At 39.4% G+C, this 27,938-nt stretch overlaps 1 protein-coding gene across 1 annotated transcript in view; it reads left to right on the plus strand.

The window, feature by feature from the left end:
- The first annotated feature begins 12,134 nt into the window (after positions 1-12,134).
- Positions 12,135-27,938, plus strand: part of GABRG1 (gamma-aminobutyric acid type A receptor subunit gamma1) — a 55,323-nt gene continuing 39,519 nt past the window's right edge. Inside the window, exon 1 of the mRNA XM_056489783.1 lies at positions 12,135-12,317. Coding sequence (XP_056345758.1) covers positions 12,226-12,317 — 92 coding nt within the window. The 5' untranslated portion in view covers positions 12,135-12,225. The remainder of the gene's footprint in view (positions 12,318-27,938) is intronic.

Here is a 27,938-nt window from a genome sequence, read left to right on the forward strand (position 1 = left end):
TTAGTGCACTTTGCACATTGTCAAAACTGTGTAGGATTAACTGTGGAGTAATTCTGTTTGAGTGCATTGCATGTGAAAAATTCATTGCTAGGTAGGACTGGGATGCTATTTCTAACTCATTGATTCCATCTTGTTGTTATTATAACCATGATTTAATTCTGGCCACAAACAGCAGTTGTTTCAATCCATTTATGTTTTGCATAAGTATTTACACCACCTCAAGCAGGTTAGCAACAGAAGGAGGGCAGACAAATATCTTGATTACCAAGTCCTCTCCCATTCAAGATCAGACATTTTGACAGTTGCGTATTTAAAATATTATTTGGAATTCCTTAGTGAAATCTGTGGAATAGCTATATTAGAAGAAATAGCAATAAAACTAAAATTTTGGAAAGCAGTAAAACTTGTTGCAGAAAAGAAAGAGAACTGGGAAAAAAAACCTTCCAAAAGTTGCATTAGTGGAAGATCTTCAAGGTAGTGAAGTTTGACCTGATTTTTAAAATGGTTATTTGAATATATCTGGCAAGGAGTTAAAAAGGCATTAAAAGGTACTTAAACATATAGCAATTGATGGAAAAATAGTGTCACCAAGACCTGGTGGCAGAACACTCCCCTGGTATTCTGAGAAATCAGCTCCAAAAAGTCAACCCTTCTTCAGACCTTCAGGCACCAATCATCAATTCTCTTAGTCCAGCAACCAAATATCCAGGGAGCTATTAAAACCTAAAATTCAAATTGAAATCCACATTGCAAATTGATCCCTAAACCAACATACCTCATCTCCTAACTCCTGTAGCTCTTTGTTGAACAAGTTCTAAGTGCTCTTTGCTTTCAACTTGTCTGTTTGACAAATACAACCATGGTAAATCCAAAGCAAGTGCACTTAATCTCTGCTTTGCTTGGAATTTTTCACAATTTTTCAGTCATGTTGAAGACATGGTGTACTTGCAAACTTTCTCCAGCTATTTCAGCTGCTCTAATAGACTATCTTACATTTGTTTCCCTCCAAAAAGACATAAGTTGATACAACAGATGTGTTTCTGCTGTCCTGTCTGTTAGAACTGTATGGGGATAAGGATGAAGAATCTGCATGCAGCACAAGATTCCAGGCCTGCAAGCCTGGGCAATAGTTTGGAATCCCACACAAAAGCAGAAATGTGAAATTTCGAACAAGACTAGAAGCTACTGGAAAGTCACCATTATCTAGAGATATGAGGGCCATAAATGGCTCTGTAGCCAAGGATAAAGGACTGAAATGGAAGACTTGCATGACTGAAGTGCTGCAATGATGGCTATGTGCTCTTCAGAAGGGGCAGGCAGAGAGAGAGAGAACTCTTGGAGTACCTTGTGTGTTAGGAAGTGTTTTAATTGTGTGCTATTGCAGTGGTGGTGAGGATAGAATTGTGTGTTTATGGGAAAGGATCAGGGCAAGTCTGTTATAAGCTACCAGGGTGAAGAGGCAGGTGAAGTATTTTGTGAGTGGCTGGCTGATATTTCGTGATTGCTAGCTCTAGTTCTTGTGGGAGGCTTTAACATGCTGGAAAAGTGGTCAGCATAACCTCTACAATGAACTTCCACAGGGTGGTCATTGGCCTGCTTAGGACTCTGGTTCAGAAAATCCCTTGGGAAACAGACCTTAACAAAAAAAGAGATTCAAGAAGGTGGGACATACTCTCAAAAGGAAATATTAAAGGTGCAGGAGCAGGCTGTCCCTATGTGCTGAAACACAAACCATCATGGAAGAAGACTGGCCTGGTTGAACAGAGGGCTTTTGCAGGAACTCAATGGGAAAAAAGAGAATTTATGACCTTTGGAAGAAGGGGCAGGCAACCTAGGAAGAGTTGTTGCATCTTGTTGCAAGGATCTTGCTAGGTCATGTAGAGAGAAAGTTAGAAAGACAAAAGCTCAACTAGAAGTCAATCTGGCTACTGCTGTGAAAGATAATAAAAACTGGTTTTGTAAATATATTAATAGCAAAAGAAGGGAAAAGGAATATCTGTATCTTTTATTGGATGTGGAGGGCAACACTGTCACCAAGGAAAAGGAAAAGGCATGAAGTACTTAGGTATTATACTTATATATATATATATATATATATATATATATATATATACATAGCTGTCATCAGGGATGAGGTGCTTAATGCCTTCTTTACCTCAGGCTTTAGCAGAAAGGCCAGTTATCCTCAGGACAGACAGCCTTCAGTTGGTACACTGGGACAAGGATCTCTGCAGCCCAGGAGGAAGTTGTTAGTGACCTGTTCTACTCAGACAAAAATCTATTTTTTCTGCCCCATTCATTCCAGAAGCACTCCAGCAATGCAGTTATCACTCTTTACTTACAGCTGAGACAACAGGACCTCTGCAATGGAGTGCTAAGGCATATGTGTTAACAAAGAAATGTGGTACCTTCAATAATTTAGGATAATACATCTGCATTATGTATCACATCAAAAATAATGTGTAATTTTAGATTAGCACTTGGTGACTGAAAAAAATTAGCCTGTTCTCAGGAGCAACTCTCAGTTTGTAGACATTGATATTACTGAGGTCAAGCTGTGTTGGCCTGAAGATAATCTATAATTTGGACTTGAGCACATTGCTTTCCCAACACACATACCAGTAAACCATACAGATGACTTTTAAAAACTTTGCTTGTTTTTCTTTCCTAGATATGGATGAAAAACCAAGATTGTTTCAATACAGTGGGTTTTTTTGTACCAGAATGTTTCTCCATGGAAAATTTGACATTATTTCAGGGAGCATTCTTACAGGATAAAAGCTTATTGTGCTATCATGAAACACCTCTAAACAATAAAAAAACCCAAACATTAACAGATCTAAGGTAAGATGACATTAGGTACATCTAATAACACACCCTGCCATTTTATGTTATCCAAACTCTATTTAGATGCTATTTTATCTTCAGGTTTATTTTCAATGCATTCTTAATCATCAAGAGCTTGAACAGGATTATGAACTCATGTGTCCTCAACAGATGTAGTGTGTCAGGTCACAAGATGTCACAAGTCTTGAAGAGTTGTGTGCTTTAGAATAGGCAGCTTATTCTGAGTCCAAACAAGAAATATGTGCTCCTGGCTAACACATTCACCTAAGGTTCCAGCCAGAACACTTGCTGCTAGCAAAAGTCTCCATCAACCTGAAAATGCAAATTGCTTTCTTAAAGACAATTAGTGTTTACTCACCATGACAAAACTGTTCCATGACAGCCAGTTTGACTGGGGACTACACCACTGCTATTCAAGGGTATCTTGCATTTGCAGTAGGCTCTGGCTATCCCTGTCTTTTGTACAGCTATGATTCATTCTATCTATCTACATATGGACTACTGCTTGGCACAATGTGACTGAGAGCCAAAGCCAAGAGACAGCAGGAATGTGTCTTTTCCACTGGTGTGACATTCATGCCTTGATTCTGGACAGGATGGGGTCAATTTTTTGCAGTAGCTGGGAGAGGGTGCCCATACCAGGGGAAAGGGACTCTCTCTCTTCCCAGGAGATGGGGATCCTACCATTTGAGTAAACAGTGTGGAGGATGGATTGGTCTGGTGTTTATTTTAGGGAGCTTTCCATGCAAATTGTTTATTTCTCTGATACCTTTTGTTATTATTATTGTTGCTGTTAGTGTTTTCTCATCTCATTGCTGTTTCCAGCAAATTGTTCTTATCTCAGCCCATGAGGGGGGTGGGAAGGGAAGCAGTATGTGGATTTAGTGAGAATGTTGAATTGGAAAGCACCATTCCTAAGCAGCAATCATTTATTACAAGGGGCAGATCCTACTTTGTTATAGACCCAGCATGTGGAGCTACAACAAAGATAAGAAAAAGAAAAGTCTCCTGTTCTTGCCATGATTTCCCAAGAGAGCACAGCTGGAGTTCAGGCAATGCTCACAGCCAGGCTATTAATGCCAAAACCTGGAGGCAGGACTTAATCAGATGACAACTAACATTCTACTGGAAGCAATTTGTGGAATGAGAAAAGCCAAGCAAGGTTCATGATGGACACAGGCTCTGCAGAATGACAACACTGAAAAGAGTGACTGTCTTCATATCTTCCCTTATTTTTTTGTCTTTTCATAAGATTTTCCATTCAAACCCTACACTTTTGACTAAGTGGACTTTGTGCAACTAGCTCAGAAATTTAATGAGGTAGTTTAAAAAATTATACAAAGTCTCTGATACTTCAATGGCTACTTTGAAAAATGTCTAGGGTGAAAAATATTCAAGTTGGAAAAATGGAAGCAGGGGTATAGTCCTCTGAAAAGAGTCTTTTCATAGCAGAAACGGTGATGCAGGAAGAGCTGCAAATTCTGCTGGAAATAGGCATCCAGATTCCAGTATTGATCTGCAAAGAAATAGGAACTGTCAGAGAATATTATGAGTTGGAAGGGACCAACAGAAGCCAACTCCAGTGCCTGCCCCTGCTCTTCCTCTCGTGAGGAAGCTGTAACTGCAGTGGGGTCTCCCCTCAGTCTCCTCTCCTCCACACTGAGCAGAGCAAGTGACCTCAGCCACTCCTCCTACAGCTTCCTCCCCAGACCCTTCATCATCCTCATGGACGTGTTCTGATCCTGTCCAATGGCTTTATGTCTTTTTTACATTGTGGTGCCCAAAACTGCATGCTGTGATAAAGATAAATGGAAGACAGATCAGGGAAATTCCTCAGCTCTGGGACACTGCAGAACTGCACAAATGGCAGCTTCTGCTCAACACCTGTCATAAACCTGTGGCACACTGAGACTGGCAGCTATTAACACACTGCAGCCTCTGCAATACTTCCTAAAAAGTAAAGGTAAGTCTCTGGTGGACAACGTTTTTCCAGGAGCTAATGAGAATTTAACAGAAAAGAAAAAGATTAGTAGTTTAGAAGAAATATTTTAAAGCAAAAGAGATATGAAACAAAATAGATGAGAAAATTAAATTAAATCAGACTAAATTATAATTTATCAGACTAAGTAAAGCTGTTTTACATGGTTAATACTGTGTGATCACTAAGGTAAAACTTCAAAAAAGCATTCAATGCTTTTAACAGCTACTAGGGAAATCAGAGACTCTGACATAGAGAGTATCATTTGCAACACAGCTGAAGCAGAAGATAAGTATCACCAATCTTGTCAGTGGTATTATTTTAGAAGATACTTTCAAGAGAATGGTTGATTTACTCCAGAGAAGGATCATTCTTAAGAATAGTCATCAATGCTGCAAACCAAAGCAGCTGTTTCATCAGTCTCCAATCAAAAGAGTGAATTGGTATTGATAATCATAACTGATAATGGCCTTGCTCAGAGCATATGATAAACCATAGGATAATTTTTCCACTTTCAAGAATAGTTGATTTCTCTGTTATTCACTAGAATTATCTCTGCACAGCAACATTTTTTTGTCATGCTAGAATGATGAATTTTCATCATATGCAAATGCTAGAATATGCAAGTTGGTGATTAAAGACAGCCACAGAAAAAGAGTTTGTCTAGGAGCAACAGACCTAAGACTAAAGGTCTTCTAGTCCTATTTTCTGGTATTGTTTGAGAGGGAAAATTATTCTTCTCTGGGACATGTTTAAAAATATAAAAATCAAAGCACTTTCATACTGATGATGCAATTAACTGGTTTTGAAAACATACCAAGAAATATGTATTTAAAATATTGGCAGAGTTGTGCATTTTGACACGGTGGAATATGCATATATTATTTAACCTCCATGCTATCTCAATGCTGTTAAATGTTTATATGTTTGATATTATCCACAAATTAGTTTTGATAATCAATGGTATTTACCTTACCTGTCTAGTGAGAACCTGTCATAATAGTCTACTTTTCTCTCAATGATTAAACTAGGTAGCAATGCTGGTTTTAAATGATGTATTCTGATCCACTCCTACAAATGTAAATAAATCTATTGACTTGACAGCTGAGTTTACAACAAGGTATATTGTAGGATAGTTCTATCTGACTATGTAGTAAATATTCAATAACAATTAAAATAATTTGAAGCTCAGCCAGATCTCTGTTTATTTCTCTTGTGAGCACAGGAGATATTTATGAGTGTGATGTATTCAATTGGGTTATTAAACATTTGTTTCATATGTAGTATAGTAACCAATAATCGGAAGATGGAAAAGGAATCTTATGAAAAATGGAGATGCAAAAGGATAAATTTAGTGCAACTTTAGAGAATGTAAAAAGAAGAAAAATACAGTCTAATATGCCAAAAAGCAATCTCTAAATATCTGAGACTTTTGTTACAATTGAGAGACCTAGAGGTCAATTAGTAGCAATTGTAGAAGTTCAGCAAGTGTCATAATATATTGCAGACAGAGTGTTAATGTTCTGGATAGAATTATTTCACCCTTCCTTTGGATTTGCTATGGGATACTGTTGCCAAAAGTTTAAATTGTCATTCTGGAGAAAATGTTTTCCAATTATCAGACAGACCAGTCTTCTGAAGAGACCTTTTTATCTCTTGTGCTTTGCAGATTAAAAAACTTATACTCTAAGGAGGATTGCTCAGGATAGGGTATACTGAAAAGCCACTTTCAACTTTCAACAAAGGCTGAGCCAAGTATCAACCGAATCCTTTTGAAACTGGAAAAAGTACAGACCACAGTCTTTGCCTGCCCCATTATTTTTCATTTTCACATGTCTTTGTCCTCCTGATCTGGCTGGAACAGTAAGTGCTCACAGTAGTCAGGTAGAACAGCTGCCCTGTTAGCCTCTAACAAAATAAGACCAGATAGATAATCAAATAGTATTCTCCTGAGAGCATCCTATAAGCTGTGAAATTATTCTTATTCTTAACCACTTGAAGGGAATTTTCATCCTAGCTGCAGACAAGAGGAATCAGCAAAAAGAAAATATTTCTTTGCTATGGGATTTCAAACTATGGGTGAACATACATTGGCACACTGTGTTGCCATGATTCATACCAGGGTCCTAGTCCTCTAATAATTCACAGTGGCTTTGGCTACATTGGTCCACAACAGCAATAGACCAAGGGAATGTTTGTAGTTTGAAGTTATCTTTCTGTACCTAAGCACTCCAGCCTACTCACCATAGATCTGTCTATACTTCAATTTATTTTTCATTTAATCCTAGCTTAAATGGAGAAGGAGTGTAACACGCTAAATATAAAAGAATATCATCTTACATGCTGGAGCACTTCCCTTTCCCCTGGATGCAAAGATAGGTATAGTCTTTCTTCATCAGTTTTTCTCTACTTGAGATTACTTCCCTTGCTTAGTTTTTAAGTGCAGCTGAAGATGTGTGTGTGTTAGTAATCATTTTAATGAGTAATGTGAGTGAGCAGTTAAATCAATGTATTGGAGATTAAATCCTAATTAAAATAGTGTTTAGTTATGGAAAGTGAGAATTTTATCATTTATTTTCTATTAAGATGTTGACTGTTTCACTGAAAGCAATTATTTTGTGGTTCAAATCACAATATAAAAGTTGTACTGAAGTTAGCATTTCTGCATCTTTCTGTTTTCCTCCCATGGATATCCATCACCTTTTAAAGGCCCCTTTTAAAAAGGTCAATATAAAAATGTTTACATTAGTTTTCTTTATTTTTGAGGTGCTTTTTAAATTCTAGCATTAGGCTACTATGCTGTTTAAGATAGTTTTAAAAATTTATATTAGAGTAAATATTCAGGTAGGATTAACCATGATTATGTATATTTAAAACCACATTTTCTGAACTTCCCTAAGAAGAATGGAACCGTTTTCATTTGGGTTGCAGGTTCTAAATACCATGCATGTGGTTGTTCTTATGTTTGTGCTTACTCAAATGGAAGCACACAAAAGATATGTGTGTACTCTTTGAAATTGTCCCTGTCCATGACAGAGAGATTGGACTAGATTACCTTTAAAGGTCTCTTCCAACCTAAAGTATTTTCTGATTCCATAAATCTAAGATTTGAGGTTCACACAGGAAACTATTTTGTGAATACACAGTTAAGGTCTACATACGCAATTTTGTCAAAATATTGTTTTGCAAACCTACCCTTTTGAAGACATGACAGCAGTGGTCCTTGAGCTCTTGCTGTTCTATATGTTTTTTTTTGGTGAAGGACAGAACACAATAATAATTTGTTCTTCCATCTCCACATGCTGGATAACTTTGCTCTCTGCAGGGTAAGTGCTCCTTACAGAACCACATGAGAGCAATTAACTTCCCTCAAGCACAGTGAATGAAGATGGGCCATCCACTAAGTCTAGGTTTTCAAAGCTCTTATGCACTCAAAATGTATGCAGGCATACAAATCTGGAATCAATTCTCATATGTTCCTGTCAGGGAAATAGCTATAACCAAGAGAAATACAGCAGATGTGGGATGTCAGCTATGGAAAATTACATATGAGTGTTTTTAAGTTCCTCTATGGTCCTGAGCAATTGAATTGTGAAAAATCAAAATGCCCTTCAATACTAAGTATGAAGACTCCCAGGTGAAAAATACAGTGGTATTTACTGTTTATAGATTAATGTGGCAGGTCTTTTCCTCCTTCTTCTGTTGGACTTCATCTTTAAGCATGAAAATTCTTTCTCATGTCCTTTTAGATGAATCACAGTTCTTAGGTACCTTGTGATTGAATAGGTGGTTTCCAGACTGGAAATCAAGAGCTTGTGCTAAGTGCCTTTGCTCCTTTTAGAGTGCATGAGGTTAGATGTATTCTTATGGAATCCAAATCAATGATTAACACTTTTAAGAAATTAGGGAACTGGTGATCTAGTGATTTGGAGATCTTTTACTTTGGATTATCCTATCTTGCACTCAAATCTGAAGAGTAGAGAAAGTTTTCCAGTGAGCTTGGGCAGCATTTAAGTGCTGAGCTGCTCAAATTAGAGCTCCACTTGTTTCTATGGGTATTCCTCTACAGTCCTGGAGAATTTTCAGTTAAGTCTGAATATATGTCTTTGGATTTTCCACTCCTAGGTAGCAGAGCTTACAGCTTGGATGTGATTTTACATTTAGGTGCTTACAATCTTTACCCAAAATTCAGCCCATGAATTATTTTTCTTTTTCCATTTGTTAGCATGTTATCACACCAGATTTTATAATTGATAATCTACACTGTGATGATTTAACAATATGTTCACTTTTTTCTATAGACTCCACCAGTCTGAAACTTTAGTCTGCAAATTTTTGTATTTCTTCTCTTTGAAACCATTAGTTTAGTGAGCAATCAGTTAAATGCAATAATCTCAAGAGCAGATTTATAAGAACTCTACTTTTTAACATGGAAAGCTAATTGCTGACAGTATTCTCAAGCAGTTTCTGAAAGATGGCCTTATTTTCTTTCCTACTGATTCCAGAGCTACACAGCTTCTTTAACAAATTCCTGATAGACTCAAAATGGTTTTGGAAGACAGTGAATTATGAAGCTCTGTTCTCCTATTGATAGACTCATTAAATATGACTGAAGGAGATAAAGACATGGTTTTCCTTTGCAGAAGCCATTCTGGTTTTTTCCTCCTTAGTAATAGTAGTGATGTGAATCCTACAGTTTTGCTTAACTTTGGTCAAGTTGATGTTTCTGAAATGATGCCTAGCAGCTCTGAAGTGACAGGATTAACTCCTTTCTTCACCTCCAAAGTTTTTTATTTTTAAGATGGCCATCTTACTTCCAGCATCAGAAGGTGTTTTTAACTGAGAATTTAAATACTGTTGTTAGGTTTAGCTGTGCCAGTACCAAGCAGATGAGAAATATCTGCAGGCCTCAGTGACTAACTCACTATCTTTTAATGTATTGTCCTGTATCAATATCTCCTTTTGACACCCAGCTGGGTGATTTCCCCAGCTTTTCTTTGACAGTCTCTTTTCTATTTTTCAGTTTTTATTTCTTCATTTCATATTTTCTTCTGATGAATTTTTATGTTATTTTCTGTTCCCTGTTGGCTTTTCAAAACTTTTATACCTATTTCTCATCTAGTTTTTACTTAATCATGGAATAATTTATTCTCTAGTTTTTAGTGGGATGCATTTCTATTGTTTACATGAATGTGCAAGAAAAAATCAGATTTGGGACTACCTGAAATCAGCTTGTCCAGATGTCATCCTTAGTTTTGCATCATTTGAGAAATATTACTGTTGTTGCTTTTAATTTTTTTAACAGTACTTCTATGTACCTTAGTGTTCTCAACCCTGAAATCAAACGAAAAATTCCATTTTCTCACTATTCATGCTACATGTTATTCTAGCTGTAATTTTCCACCTCTTTCACTGGTAGCAAGCTTCTGGATCTACACAGGGGTGAAATTAAGGTTTTACATAGATGCTCCAAACTGTTCAGGTAGAGAGAAGATATCATGGAATCCTGTAAGTATGTTTAAACTTCTTATGCCAAATTTTTGCAGTAGTTACTTTAATTGCAAATCTTTTAGAGACACGGTGGAATTTTATAGACTGGCAAAGAGCATTAATGATTCTGTAAACATCATAATGCAAAGACATAAGCATTCATTGCTTATTTTACAAAATACAGTCAATTTGACAGATCAATTTATAATAAACCTAAGAACCATGGCCATTTTCAGGGCAGAAGGACTTCCCAGAGAGAAAGAGACTTGGGGGTGTGTTGTATTGCACTAAGTTATGGGTTTGGGAGGGCTGTGTTCATTGTTTTGCTGAGGGGGACAGCAATCCTGTTCTTGGAGCTAGTGCCACCAGCTGCAGCAGAGGAGCTGCTTCTGCACTTACTCTGTAATAAATAAATGCATATGCTCTCCTCTGAGCTCATGCCTCTGCCATCATGCTAGGATGCTGCCTGCTGTGTTAATCCACCAGTAAAGAGACCTCAGGTCATTCAATAATATGTGCCTTTACCGTCTGCCAGTACCCCCAGGACTGGCTATTAATTTTCAAGTCGTTGAATTTTCATTTAATGTACTGCAGCTCTCTGAAGCATGGTGAGTTTCTTTAACCATTAAAGCAGCAAGCTGTATATATAAAATAATAACCAGATGATGATGTGTAAAGAAGACAAAACACTGCCTTTAATCGGAGTAACCAGTGGATGGGGGGTTATTTGCATTTCTGTGCAGTGACAACTTGACTCGAAGGATGATGATGATGATGATGACTGTAAACCGGTTTGCTACTTGCACCGAGAGCTCGGTGCACAGGTTACTCCGTAAGTGCCCTATAGAGAGCTGCGAACAAGGGCATAGCCAGGGGTTTGGGTTGGTGCCAGCCTGAAGCCCAGAGAATGAATAAGCGTTGTCTAAGCGCTGGTTCCTCCGGGACGTGCCCACCCGCTCGAAGGCTGCGGGCGCGGAACCCCTGCAGTCCGTCCCTGCCGCGGGTGCGGGCTGTGTGCGGGGCTGCTGGGCACGTCTGGCTGCTTTCCTGGAGAGACCAGCAGGAGGGAGCCGCCGGGAAGAGACAAGAAGGATAAAAGAAACAAACCCCCCATCCCCTTGCGTTTTGCATGCGCATTTCCCAGCGCAGAGCCGCCCGCAGCCGCCCAGCCTGCGCCGCTCGGGGCGCGCAATTCCCGCGGCGGCCCCTGCGCGTCCGGCTGCTGCCTCGGCACGGCTGCGGGGACTGCGGCTGCAGGCTGTGCTCCCGCTCCTGGGGACGAAAGAGCGGATGGAGGATGCTCCTTCCCCGCGGCTGGGGCCGCCTCCCTCGAAATCTCGGTGCCCGCGGGTGTCCGTGCGCATCCCCGGGCGCTTCTGCTCCTGGCTGCGCGTCTCCGCTTGGCAGGGCGGACCTGCTGCCTCTCGGAGAGTCGCCCTCTGAATAGCTTCAAAAATATAAATATTTGAATGTACATGTATAGCTTTATAGCTTTAAAAGTGTATGTACCATTTTTTACATTTTGCCTATATATATATATATATATATATATATATATGGTCCATTTCGTTTCCCTCTTAGGAGAAAAATACCAAATCAATGCCATTCTTTCTCCCAGGCATGTTTCCCTTCTAGTAAAGGAGGCTCCACCTCTGCTAGGGATTGATTCGCCCAGCAGTTTTTAGGATAATTTATGAAGCAACCTGATGAGCCTATTGGGCGAGTTGCTCGGTCCTTGCAGAGTGGTTTTCTACCTGTTTGGGTGTTTTATTTTATTTTTTTCCCCCTTCCCCTCCCCTCCTCTCCCCTCCCTCTCCCTGCCGTGCGCCGGGGGGTGGTGGGATTGGTAGGGTCGCTATTTCCCAGCCTCTCCGGAGAAAACTCGGGCAAGGGAGAGCGCCTGCACGCTCATGGATGCGTGGGGGGGCCCCGCGCCCCGCTGGATCCGCCGCCGCGGGGCCCGGCTGCTGCTGCTGCTGCTGACCGTGCGCCTGGGGAGCGGGTGAGTGCGGCGGGAGCGCCCGCCCGCCGGGGCTCCGCACCTGCGGATCGCTGAGCTGAGCTGGGGCAGGGGAGGGGCAGGGGTAGGGACAGGGACAGGGGCAGGGGAGGCGGCGTGTTGCGCCGCCAAACTTCAACCAACAAAACCTGTCGGTGCTGCCGCTGTGGCTCCTGCGGGCGGCTGCAGCGGGAGCCGGCACCGCCAAAGTTAAACTTCAGCCGCATCCCACTAGTTCTCCGGGCTGGTTGGCGAGTCCAGGCTCGGCTCAGTGCTGGGAAAAGCCCCCCCTGCCGAGGGCGCCCCGAGCTCCCGGGCGGTGCTGCCCGTCCCCGCCGGCGGGGCTGGCAGCGGGGCAGGAGCGCGGCTGGCGCGGCCGCTGCTGCTGCTGCTGTGCGGGGCATCGCTCCATCCCCGCTGCGGGACCTGCCCGGGGCTCCTGCTGCTGCTGCTGTGCGGGGCATCGCTCCATCCCCGCTGCGGGACCTGCCCGGGGCTCCTGCTGCTGCTGCTGTGCGGGGCATCGCTCCATCCCCGCTGCGGGACCTGCCCGGGGCTCCTGCTGCTGCTGCAGCTGCTGCGGGGCACCCATCCATCCTCGCCTCGGGACCTGTGCGGGGTCCTGCTGCTGCTGCTGCTGCGGGGCACCCCACCATCCCCCCTGTGGGACAGGCGGGATCCTGCTGCTGCTGCAGCTGCTGCGGGGCACCCCTCCATCCCCGCTGCGAGGCATCCCTCCATCCCCACCGACGTGCAGCCCTTCATCCCTGCAGCGGGGCACCCCCTCCATTCCCGCAGCAGGGCACCCCTCCATCCCGGCTGCGGGGCACTCCTCCATCCCGGCTGCGGGGCACTCCTCCATCCACGCTGCGGGGCATCCCTCCATCCCTTCAGCAGGGCATCCCTCCATCCCCGCTGACGTGCACCCCTCCATCCCCGCAGCCGGACCTGCCCGGGGTCCTGCTGCTGCAGCGCTCCGGAGGGCATCGGGCTCACTCTCAGCTGCTCAAGTCCCAGAAGTTGGAAACGTGCGTTTTAAGGGAGAGTTAGAAAATTGAGCTCGAGACCTCTGAAGAAACAACAGTTTGGTGCAGCTGTGTACATGTGTTGTTAGTACCCGTAACAACGAAAAGCAGTGTGACGATTCAACTTCAGTAATGCGGAGCTAATGTGAACCATTCCACAGGTTATACTCATAAAAATCACAAAGCAGCACTTTAGGTGTAAATAAAGGGTATTTGACTGTTGCTCAGTGTGTGTTTCTTTTAAATGAAAGACAAAGTTATAATTCTAGAGAATACAAAAATGTGTAGTGTAAGGCTGGCAAAAAAAAAAAAAAAAAAAAGAAAAGAAATGGAAAAAAATCTATTACACATTTTTTTAAAGTCTGTTGTACTGTAGACATGATGATTTATCAGTCTGTGTGAGGTATGTTGATCTCATCACATCTCTCATCTTCAGATGACTGCTGTTATCCTAGTAGAAACACCACTGATTTTTCTTTTCTTAACCTGTATCTTTTAAAACCTTGATAAATTACGGAAATATTTTTCAAAGGCATTGATGAAAATGATACCAGTGCAGCTGTGCATCTTCAGAATGTTTCTTAATGATCATAGTGTACCTCAGGTGTGAAAGAAATTATCAGGTGGTTTGAGAGAAAAGAATATGCATGCTAATTTATGAGTTCAAAGACACAGTTACAAAGGAGGAAGATTAGCTAAAAAAATAATTTATTTTGCTTTGTTTGTCAGACTGTGGTTGGGATTATAAAACTAGGTGTAGATTATTATGTATGCATCTCATTAACGTTGACATTTATAAATAAGTTGATAAGAAGTAAGAAAAAGAGGTGACTTACATGCATTCTTTTGTTCTGTGTTCCAGGACATCTCAAATAAAAGGGAACCTTTGGTATGAATATCCATGTATGTGAATCAACTATTTTCAGCCTTGACTTTTTTGCAGAGACTACATGGAAAAATGGTGTTTAAAAGATTCCCCCTTCCCTCCTTTTTTTTTTTTTTTTTTTTTTTTTTAAGTGACCTCAAATGGACATGTGTTGCAGATCATGATTCTCTGGTATGTAGTGCATTGCAATTCATGGGTGTTTGCAGGGAGCTCAGGACCTCTGGTGCTCTTTAACAGTCTGCCACAAAGTAGGATGGAAACACTATTTTTCTGTTCTTTGGATGTCACTCTATAGTTCCAGCCCAAGGTTCTCCTTGAAGCTCAAACTAAAATACAGGAGTAATGCTTTTTCTTAAGAATAGACCAGGCTGCACCAACTCTGTCAGTTTTTCTAAAACCATTTTGCATGAGCCAGTCTGCCTTTTCAAAACATGCTTTTAAAAGGATGCAAATTGCATCATTTTTAGTATGCATGTATACACAAAGTACTTTGTGCTGAGTATGAGTAAAGTTGCTTCAGCTGTAACAAATTGAGCTGAAGCCTAAGCAAGGACACTGGAAGTTGAGCCCAACCAAGAGTTTATTCTCTTAAGATACTGCCCCAAAAGCTGTTCCATAACATTGCACCAACTCTTTCCTGTAAAGCAGTTATTTACCCTCAGTTCTTCACCTTCAGCACTAACAGATCAGAATGCCCAATGCACTTGATTTAATTTCATGGGTCAGTATTTTGAAGGACTACTTTTGTCAATAGCAGATTTCTGTAGCAGAAATTGGGCTGTGAGCCTTTCTGCAGGATGTGTGCAGGGAAAGAAAACTTACCCAGCACTCACTGCAGTCCTAAATGTTCAGCAAACCCATTATTCTTGTCGAATTCAAATAAACAGATAATTGATAGGCAGTGCATAAGAACTGACAATATAATTAACGTCGTTTTCTTAGTTCCAACCATACAGGTGCGCCATAACTGTAACATTTCTTCTAATTATACTTCTTTAAATGGTACATTTTGCTCAGCATGCCTAAAACTATATTGTAAGCTTAATTTTGGCCATATCTTCTTTTTAGTTTTCTAAGATGATGATTTAAAAGCAATTATAAATGCTCTATTGAAATGCAATTGTCAGCAGTACAAATGCCAACTAATATTTTCTTTTCAAAGTATCTGTTAGGAAAATATATAATACAGCCTACGTTTTCTTCTCATATGAATTCCTGGATCAGAGTTAAGCCTGTCATAACAATATTGGTTTCTTAGTGTTTGATAATAGTGATTTACTGTTTCATTTGAACATCTGTGATGTTTATTCATTATCATCCTCACTGTTATGTGCTTTGTTCATGATGTGACAACAAAGAAGTTGTTGTTCGGCAGTCCCAGTGGCTTAAAATACAGTTTATTTTATTGAAAGTTTGTTAATATTTTCTTTTGTTGGTATAAAGTTTAAAGATACATAAATATTGAGAAATACTTATATTCTTTGCACATAATCTTCTTACAGTGGTTTCAAGGAAACATTCAAACTGTCGATTCGTTAAATAAAAAAAGGCTCTCAGCAAATTGAAACAAATTTTCATTTACTTTTAGCTTCCTGTTTGTTAAATATGCCTGAAGTTAAAAAAAAAAAAAAAAAAAGCACTTTGCTACAAATTCAAGCCTTTTTGAGCTGGACAAAAAAAGTTACGGGTTAGCACTTGTTGAGCTTGTTCAAGTTCTTTTTCTGAACACATAAGTCCGTCTACAAAGTAGATGACAAGGGGATCAGGGGAATAGGTGCTTTTTCTTTGAAGCTCTAGAATAATTGTATTAATCTCTGTCAAACAGAACACCTAGTAGGTAGGACCACTTAAATGGACTGGGTATATGCACTGTTTGAAAGTGAGATGCTTTGGTTTGGGCTATCATATATATAAACTAAAAGAGTCATGTGTGTTGAATTCACAGAAAACCAAAAGTGATCATCTCAAACCCCATTTTTGTAGTACCACTTATGACAGAAGAGAGTAGCACTTTTTGAATTACCTGTATAACTCTTTCTTGCATGCATCCTAAATTGATCATGTGCACAAGTAAAATAATGGTATCATAACTTACTTGGTAAAGAGCAGCAGAGAAAAGTACTAATTATAAATGACTGTAACACACTGACAGGAACCTTTCAAAGGGTGGTGGGAGACAAGGACACTAACTTTTATTTCTTAACTAGTAATAATTTGTACAGAGTAATTCAGATGCAATTGAATTAATCTGAAGGTGACACAGAAGTCCTGATTTTGCATTTTTACACATGCAAACATTTTTTTAAGACTGAAAATAGTGTGGTGAGTTCAGCGGCCTACAGGTCTATGCAAAAAAATTGATTCTATATATATAAACTTAAATAGTAAATGATGGAGCAATGCTGAACAAATAGAGGTAACTAGAGAGACTAGGAAGGTCATCAAGAGTTCATGAGAACAAAGAAGAGGGCAATTTCAGTGATATGGATATGATGGAAATAAATATTTTCTAAAATATGCTTTAACTGGGGATTTTCCAGTCAGTAGGATCTGTTGAGATAATCTGGTCTTATATAAGAATATATAAGAGGCTAAACAAAACTGGAGAATTTACCCTGGCTTCTCTAACAGGTTTGCTCCTTGAGTTTAACTAAGTCCCTGCATACAGATTTGATGAGGAGGAATCTGATGAAATATGATACAGTATTTCTAGTCTAAGGTTTCTCTGGCTTCCAGCCAGTGGATCTCCCATTCCCAGTGTAACCTGCTGCATCTGACTCAGCCACTGGATTCCCATGTCCATCTCTTTGTGGGGAAATCCAGGTCTTCCTTAATATTCCTGGTGCTGCAGGTGCAGGTGCAGACCAATGGAGAAGTGTGGTCTGCATCCATCTGCTTTTCAACAAGAAACCAAAATCAACCAGTCATCAAAACCCTTCCTTGTTCTGATTGTCTCTGCCAAGTTTTGCCCTGACAAGAACTCGGAGCATCTCAAGTGAATCCTGAAAATTCTTCAAGTGAATCCTTAAAATTCTTAAAGGAATCAGCATTTTAGTCAGAAAACAACCTGGTGCCTTTCTCTTTCCAGCCTAGTCTTTCACAACATGTTGTAGAAACCTCCTCATGTCTGGGTGACAGGAAACTCTGGTGGGTTAAATTCCAAGCAGTTGTTGCAGGATGGGTGATCTAGTCCAAAATGAAAGTTCTATACAAATGTGTCACACTTGGAGACACTCTATATGGAAATTACCTCTGAATTGGATTTACCCATTCTACAGTCATGCAAACTAATCTTCAAAGCACATCCCTCGTATATGGAATTTAAGAGACAACTTGATGGCTGCTACATTTTCCTCTCACATAAGTGATCTGAGATACCTACATTTCTTCAGAAAATATTTAATTATTGTTAGTTATATTTTACCACTTTATAGCCCTATCCTTTTTTTATTTTTTTTTCTGAAGAAGAGATACACACAGAATATTGCTTCACTATTACTTCATACCTCTCAGATACCCTCTCACATGATTAGCTCTGGTACTGTTCAGGTTTAACTCATGTTCTTTTTGCTTTCTCCCTTGGTTGTCAAATCCTTTTCTGTGTCACTACATTCATGTCTGATAAGGTGTGAATGGCTAATTCTGTGTTTCTAAATTTATATGCTGCATTTTTTCTTTGTTTTCAGGAAGACAACAGACATAGTGGATAGGAGAAATATGAGGTAGAAGGAGATACATCTCCTTTGGATTAAATTATTTGATGTCTCAAATAGATTGCTGGTCCTTTCCTTTAATATGGTTTTCTTCTTGTCTAAGGCAGTGTACCATGAGATGTTAAGTATTATTATTATTAATATGGTATTATTGCCCAATTTTTCTTTCTGAATAAAGTTCGACTGGATAAAATTTGTATTGGTAAAAATTATAGCATCAACTGTCCATTTAGGTGACACACTGTCAATTTAATCATGCAACTTTTTTTATTTCATTGTCCAATGTTAAATTTGCATGACAGATTAAATTATGTAGATGTTTTCTAAAATAAGGTGCCCTCAGTGTTTTCTCTGGAGAGCAGTTCTTTATATCATCACCATCCAGCCATTGGATATGTATTTGGGTTGGGTTCTTGCTTTGCCAGTGAGGGCACCCAGCTGACAGCCTGTGGGCTGTGGCCAGCAGGCAACAACTCTGACTACCATACATTTCAGTCACCATCTAACAAGAGGTGTAATTCTCCCGTTTTAAAGATATGTGTTGCATGTAATGCACAATAAGTTACATCAAAAAAGACATAAATTTGTGCATAGGGAGAAACAGGAAGCTTTTGATTACATGGTTTAGATATTTCCATTAGTCCTTACAGAGTATATTCACCTTCCTATGCAATTCATTAACTTAATTGACCTTTGGATTAGTTCATAATTGCCTAATTTTACACTAAAATTTCTGTAGAACCTATTTATTGTATTTCTATTGGGATCATGTTGTCATTGCCTAGTTATTGTAGTTGTATGGTTTTTTATGTGATTTCAAGCCAGATTTACTTATATGCAGCAATTACAGTGTGCAATTCAAAGCAAATCTCTGGTCCTGCTGCTGCTTCAGTCCATGCATATTTCTTTGGCTCTTGTGGGAGGAGGATGGTACCTGCTCACATGTGTACCAGAATTTGGAACTATTTCAAATAAGTTTGGTTTTGTGAAAGGTTGTAGTAGATTTCTTGTCACCTGAAGATTTTGCAGGAAATAGGTGATGAGCTGTGTTAGAACAAATGTTCAAATGGATATGTTGAAATACATTCAGCTTGAATAACTGAAAATGCCTTATTAAGGTTTGATAGATCCTCTGAGATGATGGTGATATTTTAAGGTAGAAAAATTGACTATGCAATTTGGTGAATTTTGTAGTTAGTGTGGGATGGCATTTAATTAGGTTAACTGCTTTTTATTGAGGTTATAGTTCTCAGCATACATTTATCAAAGGTTTGTTTTAAGTCTAATTTCACTGTGGAAAGTGTATCTTTGATCAAAGCACTTAGCCCATCAACAGTGTATCTATTCATTTTGGACTTGATGGCAATTAACCTTTCATCAGTCAAGTGCAGATAGTGTGTATTCACACACATGGATTTATGTGAGCCTGCCTTTGTGTCTTGGAGTGATGATCAGTCTGAAACTCCCAGGAGATCTGGTTCTGCCATGGCTAGTGCATGTTTCACATATCCAGAGAAGTTACCTCTGAAGAACACTGTGTGAAGAACACTTCCTTAGCAGTTTGGGGATATTTTGACCTTTATTCTTTATTTACTACCTGTGTTCCTCTTCAGTTATATCTACTTAAGTTCTATAATTTGCTTTGGTTATCCTCTTACTATCTGTTCAAGTCTTCATTTGTTTCCTGCTGTTTGGTCTAGATGAACAGTGGATTATGGCTGTTTACATTTTAATTATTTGATTGCATAGTATGGCCAAAACCCACAAAGAAGATAAAACTTACCAACTGAGAAAATAAGATTGCACCTCAAGTCCTGTGTTCACTTTTGGGCCCCTCATTACAAGAAAAACATTTAGGTGTTGAGTGTGTCCAAAGAAGGGCAATGGAGCTGGTGAAAGGTCTAGAGGTTCAGTCCTGTGAGGGAGAGGGGGTGTTTCTCCTGGAGAAAAGGAGGCTCAGGGGGGCCCTTATCACTCTCTACAACTGCCTGAAAGGAGATTCTAAAGGTGGGTGTCAGCCTCTTGTCTCAGGCAACTAGAGACAGGACAAGAGGAAATGGCCCCAAACGATGCCAGGGGAGGTTCAGGAGGAATTTGTTCTCAGAAGGATTGTTAAGCATAGGAAGGGTCTGTGATGGCAGGTGGTAGGGTCACCATCCCTGGAGGTGTTCAAGAAACAATTCTGTGGCATTTGGTGCCATGGTCTAGTAGACAAGGTGGTGATCAGTCAAAGGTTGGACTTGATGATCTCAGAGGTCTTTTCTAAACTAAATTCTGTGAAAAGACATCATACAACATGTACTGCAAGTTTGTAATCAGAAGATGGAATAATTGCTGCAAGGAAAGAGAAGTGAGAAGTGTATCCTATTTCCTCCCTTGTCTGGGATAGAGTGAGAACTGCTCAGAGCATCAGGAATAAAAATTTTAGCTTAATTTTTCTTGAAGAAAATTTTTTTCCATCTTGAAATATTACTTTTTTACCAAGTTCATATGTTTGCAGACAGGGCTGCTGTTCTGAGGGAGCAGAAGAGCCTAGGGCAATGGGCTGACAGGAACATTATGAAATTAATCAAGGGTGTGCTAAAGTGCTCCGCCTGAAAGGAAAGTCCCCCTCAGCAGGACTGGAGCTGGCTGGCTGGGGAGCAGCAGAGAGACCAGCAGCCTGTGGGATCAGGTACAGATTCAGGAAAGTGACTGTCTCCTCCTGCTCAACCCCTGTGAAACTGCAGGTAGATGCTCATCCAGTTTGGGGTGTAAACTGGAGGGAGCCCAGGAGAGGGATGCCAAGCTGGTCAAGCAGGAGCACCTGTCCTAAGGGACAAGGCTGATCTGGCTGGAGAAAAGATGGCTTTGTGTGGAATCAGTCCCCAGCATTTACAGGGAAGATGGTCCAGGAAACACAGGCAGGCACTTCCTAGCAGTGCATAGTAAGAGAGTGAGAAACAATGGTGTTGCATGCTGCAGGGAAATCTCAACCAGATATAAAGAAAAGAATTGCTAGGACGATAATTAAACAGCAGAACAAGATGTCCAGTGAAGTTTTGGGATGTCTTTCCATGGAATTTTGTATACCAGCTGGATTAGGCAAGCACCCTGGTCAGTATTGATCTTTCTTTGAAACAGAAGTAAACTTCTCAAGATCCCTTCGAAATTTTATGTGAAAACTAATAATTTCTCTGGAAAATTGCAGTAATCAGCTTGTATTTTTTTGTTTTGTTTTGTTGCTTGTTCAAAGTGCTTGCTCTCTATTGTGTAGCACAAAAAGGGGGTTGCAGAAATAGGTAGTTTTCTGCCTCAGGTCTACAAAACTGAATATTTTTGTCATTGCATATGGAGGTAAAGACATGGTCAAAGTAAGATTGTTATACTAATCAAGCTGTATATGTTTGAGAATCCAGCAGCTGTGAAGTGGTGCAGAGAATTACCTGTACTTGGCTAGAAAAATTGTCAATTGATTTCTGGATTGCAGCTTGATAGGAGTAGAAGCAGCAGTTATCTGGTCTGACCACATCAGTGTTCGGATGAACTTTCAAGGAGAGAATAAACTTTGTATTATTTTGTGAGAAGGCTGATGGCTAAAGTATATCTGAGATGCTTTGAGTCTTTATGGTAATTTTGTGAGATCTGTAAAATCCATTTGAATTAATAGCGTTTGACCAGTGTAATTTCAAACAGTATGCAACATTATGTGAAAATTGACTTGGAGAAGAACAATTTGTGTGGATTTCAGAACAAAATTGTTCTCCTAGAAGATAGGTTTAATAGTATCTGTTGTTCTTCTTGTTAAAAAAACACATTTCTATAAATATTCTTTGCAGTCAGATTGTGCCTTTATTAAGCATTCAGAGTTAAGTCTGGTTTTATTGTTCAGTAATCTTGGATTAGCTTTTAGCATATAAATATCACAAAGAAGTTGAAGATTTTAGGAGAAATGTCATAATGCTTTTAAGTGAAGGCATTTCTGGGATTAAATTTAGTTGGACTGAAGTTATTGTGTGTTGTAGAAAATGTTTCATATTTTTCAGAGATGTACTTCAAAGATCTAATGACACAAAAGATCTTAATCCCCTGATGCTTGTGATATGTGTTAAGTTATCACAAGGTTAATTGTCTAAACACTCAGATACATAGGCAACACTTTTTGTCACAGGGAGTCAACACCACAGGTACATGTTTTAATTCTGTTATTTCTGTATTGCTCAGGTTTTTTTGCAACAAAGCTTATTTAATACCAAGTAAACTTCCCTAGGTAGCTGATTCTTCTAATCTAGTGTTCAAATGTTTCTGTGTAGGAACTCTTAATATTTTTTCTGCACTTTTCCTGATAATTAATGTCCAAATCAATCCTTTCACTAAACACTAAGGAAAAAGAAGGGAAAGAAGAAGCAAGGCAGGAAATTATAAACAGCCAAATATGAAATAAGACAATGAGCACCAGGCACTATGTGTGTTCAGAAGAAAAATCAACCTAACAGTATGTGGTAGGTGTACTGTAAAAAGGATATGGGGAATAGGTAAAACATACTGCAGTGGGAGAGAGGAATACACTTTGACACACAAAAGAATATGTCCAAGTCTGGCAAGGCAGAAAGAGTGGGAAACTGATGGAAACATCAGAGATGGAACGGATGGGGGGAAAAGAGATTTTTGTCAAGAGAATATCTAAACCAGTTTAGGAAGGATAAAGAGGAAGGACTACAACATCAGTGGCTCTATATCCCACAGGATTAAGAGAAGTAATGTTTTTTGGAGACATTTTCAGTAGCTGTATTTTTTTGCTTGCACTTACATTTATTTTCCAAAAAAGTTTTCTGCGGCACATAAAGCATATCAGTGAAGACACTGACGATGAAATGCAAAAGAGTTCATGTCCACAGAATTGTAACAGAACTGCTGGCTATGAAGTCAGTCTTGAGAGAAGAAGATAAGTCTTGAGAGATGTTTAAACCGTTCACTACTGACAGCTTGCAGTGATAGTGAGCTTTCAAGAAAGTCTTTTGTGGAAAAATGGAATTGAGTTCTATTTCAGCAGTCATGACTATGTGGTCCTAGGTTTTTTTTGCTATTTGAGAGTAGTATTTGCACACTTGAAGGAGTCCCAGTAATTTCTCAGCTTCTGGGGATACTACAAGTCTATTTGAAGTCTGTGTTTTATCTTAAGAAGATTCAAGAACATATGCAAATATGTTATTTAAATTGCTGACATGAGAGTAATTACTCATTCCTTCCATGTTGAAGTTGCATTTTTCTCTGTATTTAAGGGATTTTGCTCAGTCACAGGCATTTCTTAAACTTATCATCCTGCTAGATGATACATCCTGCTACATCTGGTCCTATGCCTTGGTCATCCACGTGACACATGACTAAGTACCTGCATTTTTATCTTCTGGGCTAGAATCATCACCAGCCTCTGTACAGATGTCTGACTCTGGACTTTGGTGTGTCAGTGACCATGTTTAGCTTTTCAGCAGAGCTTTAGATCTTTTTTTCATGTGTGGAATTTGGCTAGGTCAAGTGAGCTCTGAACTCTTGTTGATGGGGCTATGAAATATACTTCTTTATACAAGCATATAGTGCTTGGTGTCCTGGAGCAAGGTAGTGTCTGGTTAGATGATCTGCTGGAAAACTTCCCTGGCAACCTTACCTGTCTTGACTGACTTGTGAAGGCCAATCTGGTTAAATGCACTATTTTGACAAACCTGTGAAGCAGTACCGTTGCTAACAAAGTAACCTGTCATGTTTACACTTCCAGAAACATTACAATTTTTTTTTTGAAAGTTGAGATAAATAGTTTGGTTTGGTATTTTTTCTTTCTTTTTTTTTTTTTTTTTTTTTTTTTTTTTTAATTATAGAAAATAAAGGTTAAATTGCATTAAATTTAGACAAAGGGCATGTCCTGGGAAGCACAGCCAGTGAATAATAGCTGTCTTATGGCATATTTCATCATTTAGGTAAGTGTCTCTGTGCCCTACCCCTGTGTTGGTAAAACTCCTGAAGCAATTGAAGATCCTCAGGTAAATGAAGTAACACAACTAGCCTTACTGTTTTCATTCACATATGTAAGGCAACAAGGAAAAAAGTGTATTTGTCTTAGCTCATTCAGCATAGAAATTATCTGAAACACTCACTTTTCCTCCTATTTATTTATTAAATAATCATCAGAGTGTTCCTTGTACAGAAGGATCACTATCTCCAAAGAGACAAGGACACTGTGAAGGTTGTCTGAACCTCACAGGTACCAAGAGCTTGATGGATTTGCTTGTGCACAGATTTGAAGCTTCAGCAGAGAAAACTCAGGTTCTCTGACAAGTCCCTACTTTTCCAGAGGTCTACATGTTCCCTGTAGATCAACCCCTCTCAGAAGACTGGATATCCTTTCTTGTGTTGGATAGGAATAGGAGCCTGGGAGTGGAAAATTGATGCTTAGCTATGTTTAAATACTCTCACTCATGCTATACATGTACTTCTGTGTGTAATACTTTGACATGGATGGTGCAAATAGCAGTCAGAACACTTTCACTATATTTATTCATTTTTCTTCCAGTTCATTGCATAACTTGACAGATGTTAATTGCAACACAAAGCTCACCTGACTGGTTTTTCTCATATTTTAAGGAGAACAAAAACCTATGATATTAATGTCAGAAGAGGAGCATGTTGCCTGATGTTGAAAAGACTTACTTAGTCCTTAGTCACTTGTGCCCAGAGATTTAGTAGTCGTGGTAATGTCTCCAATTAGTTGAAGGACAGAGAGCATAATGGGGGCACTTTTTGCCTAATTGCTGGTAGTTGTGTACATGCAGTTTACTGTTGAGTTTATGAGGGTAGCTGAAGTGTTACAACAGCAAGCATCTTAATAAGTTAGGTCTCTTTCTTATTTATATAATCATTAAAATGAGAATTAGCACCTGAATTAATAGATGCAAAGTAGCACTGTGCCATGGAAAAGAAATGTTTCAATGTTTGATGATGTATTTTTGTTCTAAATCATAATCTCTCTAGACATTCTGAAAAAGACATTGAGTGAATCTAGCTGGAACAAATATATTTCACAGTCAATGGAGAGATGATCAAGTATTATGTTCTGTGTATAGTGAAATAACCTTTAGATGAACTTGGAAAGGAGAAGAATTCCTCTTTAATTAAGTTTGCCTTTCTTCTTGGGGCTGTGAAAGAGATGGGAAAGTGCTACCATTAAAGGGGGAGTGGAGTTAATTGGCATTAATCTTCATAGGTTTCTTAGATTTATTTTAATGGCAAAGAAGTAAAAAGGTCCTCAGCCAAAGTTAACTGTCACTAAATAATTGAATGGCATAGCTGAATTTAACATTTTGTTTTCTGATTTGGAAGGAAGTTTTCTGCCTACTGTCTCTCCTTCTATCCCATTCCAAATCCTGGAGAAAATGCTGGAGATACATAGAAACTTGGTAAAAGATTAACAGTTTTGACCCCTCTTGTTTTCTAAAGTGAATGTGTCTTTGTAGAACATGGTCTAGCAAGGTCAATCAGATCCTGATAACACCAACTGATCCTACCAGCTTGGTACATCTGAAGGGATTTTGATCTTTAAAACAAACTAATTCAACCTGTTTAGCATGACAAATTCAGGTAATTCAGGTTCCTAGAAGTGAATATCTACACAGTGCCTGTACTGTTGCCCTCACTAGGTGCTCTTTTGAGGGAGTTTTGTGCAACTCTCCCCAAACCAGCTGGATTGACAATCCAATTTGGCAGGTGGTGTGCTCTGCTTCACTGGAGGGTGTACAAAAGACTTTCTAGATATTCTGGCCACTTCCTTCTTCCATCCAGCATCATTCCTTCTTGCCACAGTCTTGTTGCTGCACATCAGTGGCTGTGGTTTAGGAATCAAAACCGTAGAACTGGGTGCCATCAGCATTTCAGAGATATTACAGTCTTTATTACTCACTTAGTGATCTTGGACACATTCTAAAGAAGAGTTAAAAAAGCAGTATTCAGGTAGTGAGATGAATTAATCTCAGTCAATCACCTCTGAAAAGGAATAGGGTAAGAATAGTTGTTTTCACCCTGTAGATCAGCAATAATTCAGGTCTTCCACATTTGGTTACATAATTGTCTGATGCATGTTGGTTTCTTTGCCAGTTAAGTGAATGGGTTAGTGAGTCACAGGCTCCTGTTGGCCTTGTGTACTAGTAGAGAGGTCAATTGTGTTTCTTTTCTAGTGGTGGGCTCTTTTTTCAGAGTACAATAGATAAAATCAAATTGTTCCATGTAAATGTTTAGAAATACACATTTTAAACCAAGACTTGTCAGACACTAAGTAAAGAAATGTTGCCTCTAATAAGACTATCTTCTTAAATGGATTTATTTACTAGTGTGAGGAAAATCATTCAGATGTTGGGATGGAATTTTTCCCTCTCCCCCAGGAATTGCATTAATAGCATTCTGTAAGCTGTCATTGTATACCTATTTGTAGTTCATAGTTTTAAAATTTAAAATTTATATAAAACAGAAAGTGAAAAAAATGAAAAGTGAAAATTTGAAAAGTGGGGTTTTTTTTTATTTTTTTTATTGTTAATTTAAAATTTATTTAAATATAGTAAATAGTAGAAAAGAGCCAAGTGGAGATCAGGTTGCTCAGAGACGTTTTGCAGCTTCCAGTTTTGGATGTCTGCAATAACCAACCTGATCAAGCCATGAGCAACCTGCTGTGCCCTCAGAGCAAACACTGCTTTGAGCAGGAGGCTGGACTGACACAATTGTCCTGTGAATCTATAAATGAAATAAAGGACTCTTAGAAATGTTAGGATATTCAAGTGACTGAGTTAAGGTATTGTGGCTGTAACTTCTCTCTGGTTTAGGTGGTCATGGCATGACCTCTTGTACTTTCCATTTTGGCTAAATCTCTGTTGTTTTCAATAGCATTGTGGAAAAAACATTAAAGCAGAACAAAAAAGTGTCATAACCACTTCAAATTCTCTGCAAATAACTGGGCTGACTCAGAGAATCAGGTGCCCTGTATTTGTAAGGAACTCTTGCAATTTCACTATTCTTTCTACTTTTTATGGGATGGAAGACAAAAAGAAAAAGGTCAGTTTTGTGGTGGTTATGTCTCTTTCCTTAGAGAGCTACTTATAAATTAACTTTTAACTCCTCATCATCTTAATGCCTTCGGGAAAAGGTTGAGATTTCCTCTGCACTCTGAGCAACTGTCAGCTAATTTATAAAGAAATTAGATGCCAAAAGGTACAAGAAGACCATAGATATATTAAAAAACAAAACAAAACCCAGTGTGGCAACAAAACATGAGAGAGGTGGCAATAGGTAGCTCTGAGGGAAGAAGAGTGTACATTTACAAAACTTAGCTTCATAGTTTTAGTGCTCCCATTAGCAGGATCCTGCTAATGGGAAATGTTAAATATTTAATATCTGACATTTCTCTAGTGTCTATGTAGAGCAGTAAAGATTAGGTATTTTATGGTGCATTTCAATGTAAAAGAATGAAAGCACTGTTCAGGCTGTTGCAGGGAAGCTGTCAGTGAGCCTTGTGTTTAGACTGAGTATTACTTTCTGCTATAATAGACTCTTTCAACTTGTTTGCAGCAAGCTAGGTATGAAAGCTCTGATATCCAAACAGTGCCTTTTGTTCATCCTCTGGGAACCTACTGAGCTGTGGCAAGGTTTCTGTCATACCTCCCAAATGAAGCAGGCATGCCAAAACCACTGAGAGTTTCCACAGCCATGACAGTTTTGATTTTTCATTTTTTGATTTTTTTTTGATTTTCAGCAAGACTTGCTAGTGTTATCCAAGAGGTGATGCAAAGCCTTGCTGTTACAGACTGGTTTGAGGCATTCCCACAAAGGACTGCAATAAAAGGCAGGCATGCCTTCTCTTACTCTGTCCTTTCCTGAGTTTTTCTGTCCTTTCTTCACATGGAACATACCACATGGAAAGTGGTTCTTCTTTCCTGTAGTAAATTTGCTGAAAATTTCCACTCTTAGTTTTGAGGGTTAATTTAGA

This window comes from Oenanthe melanoleuca, chromosome 4 (assembly GCF_029582105.1).
Source record: "Oenanthe melanoleuca isolate GR-GAL-2019-014 chromosome 4, OMel1.0, whole genome shotgun sequence".
NCBI classification, from domain to species: domain Eukaryota; kingdom Metazoa; phylum Chordata; class Aves; order Passeriformes; family Muscicapidae; genus Oenanthe; species Oenanthe melanoleuca.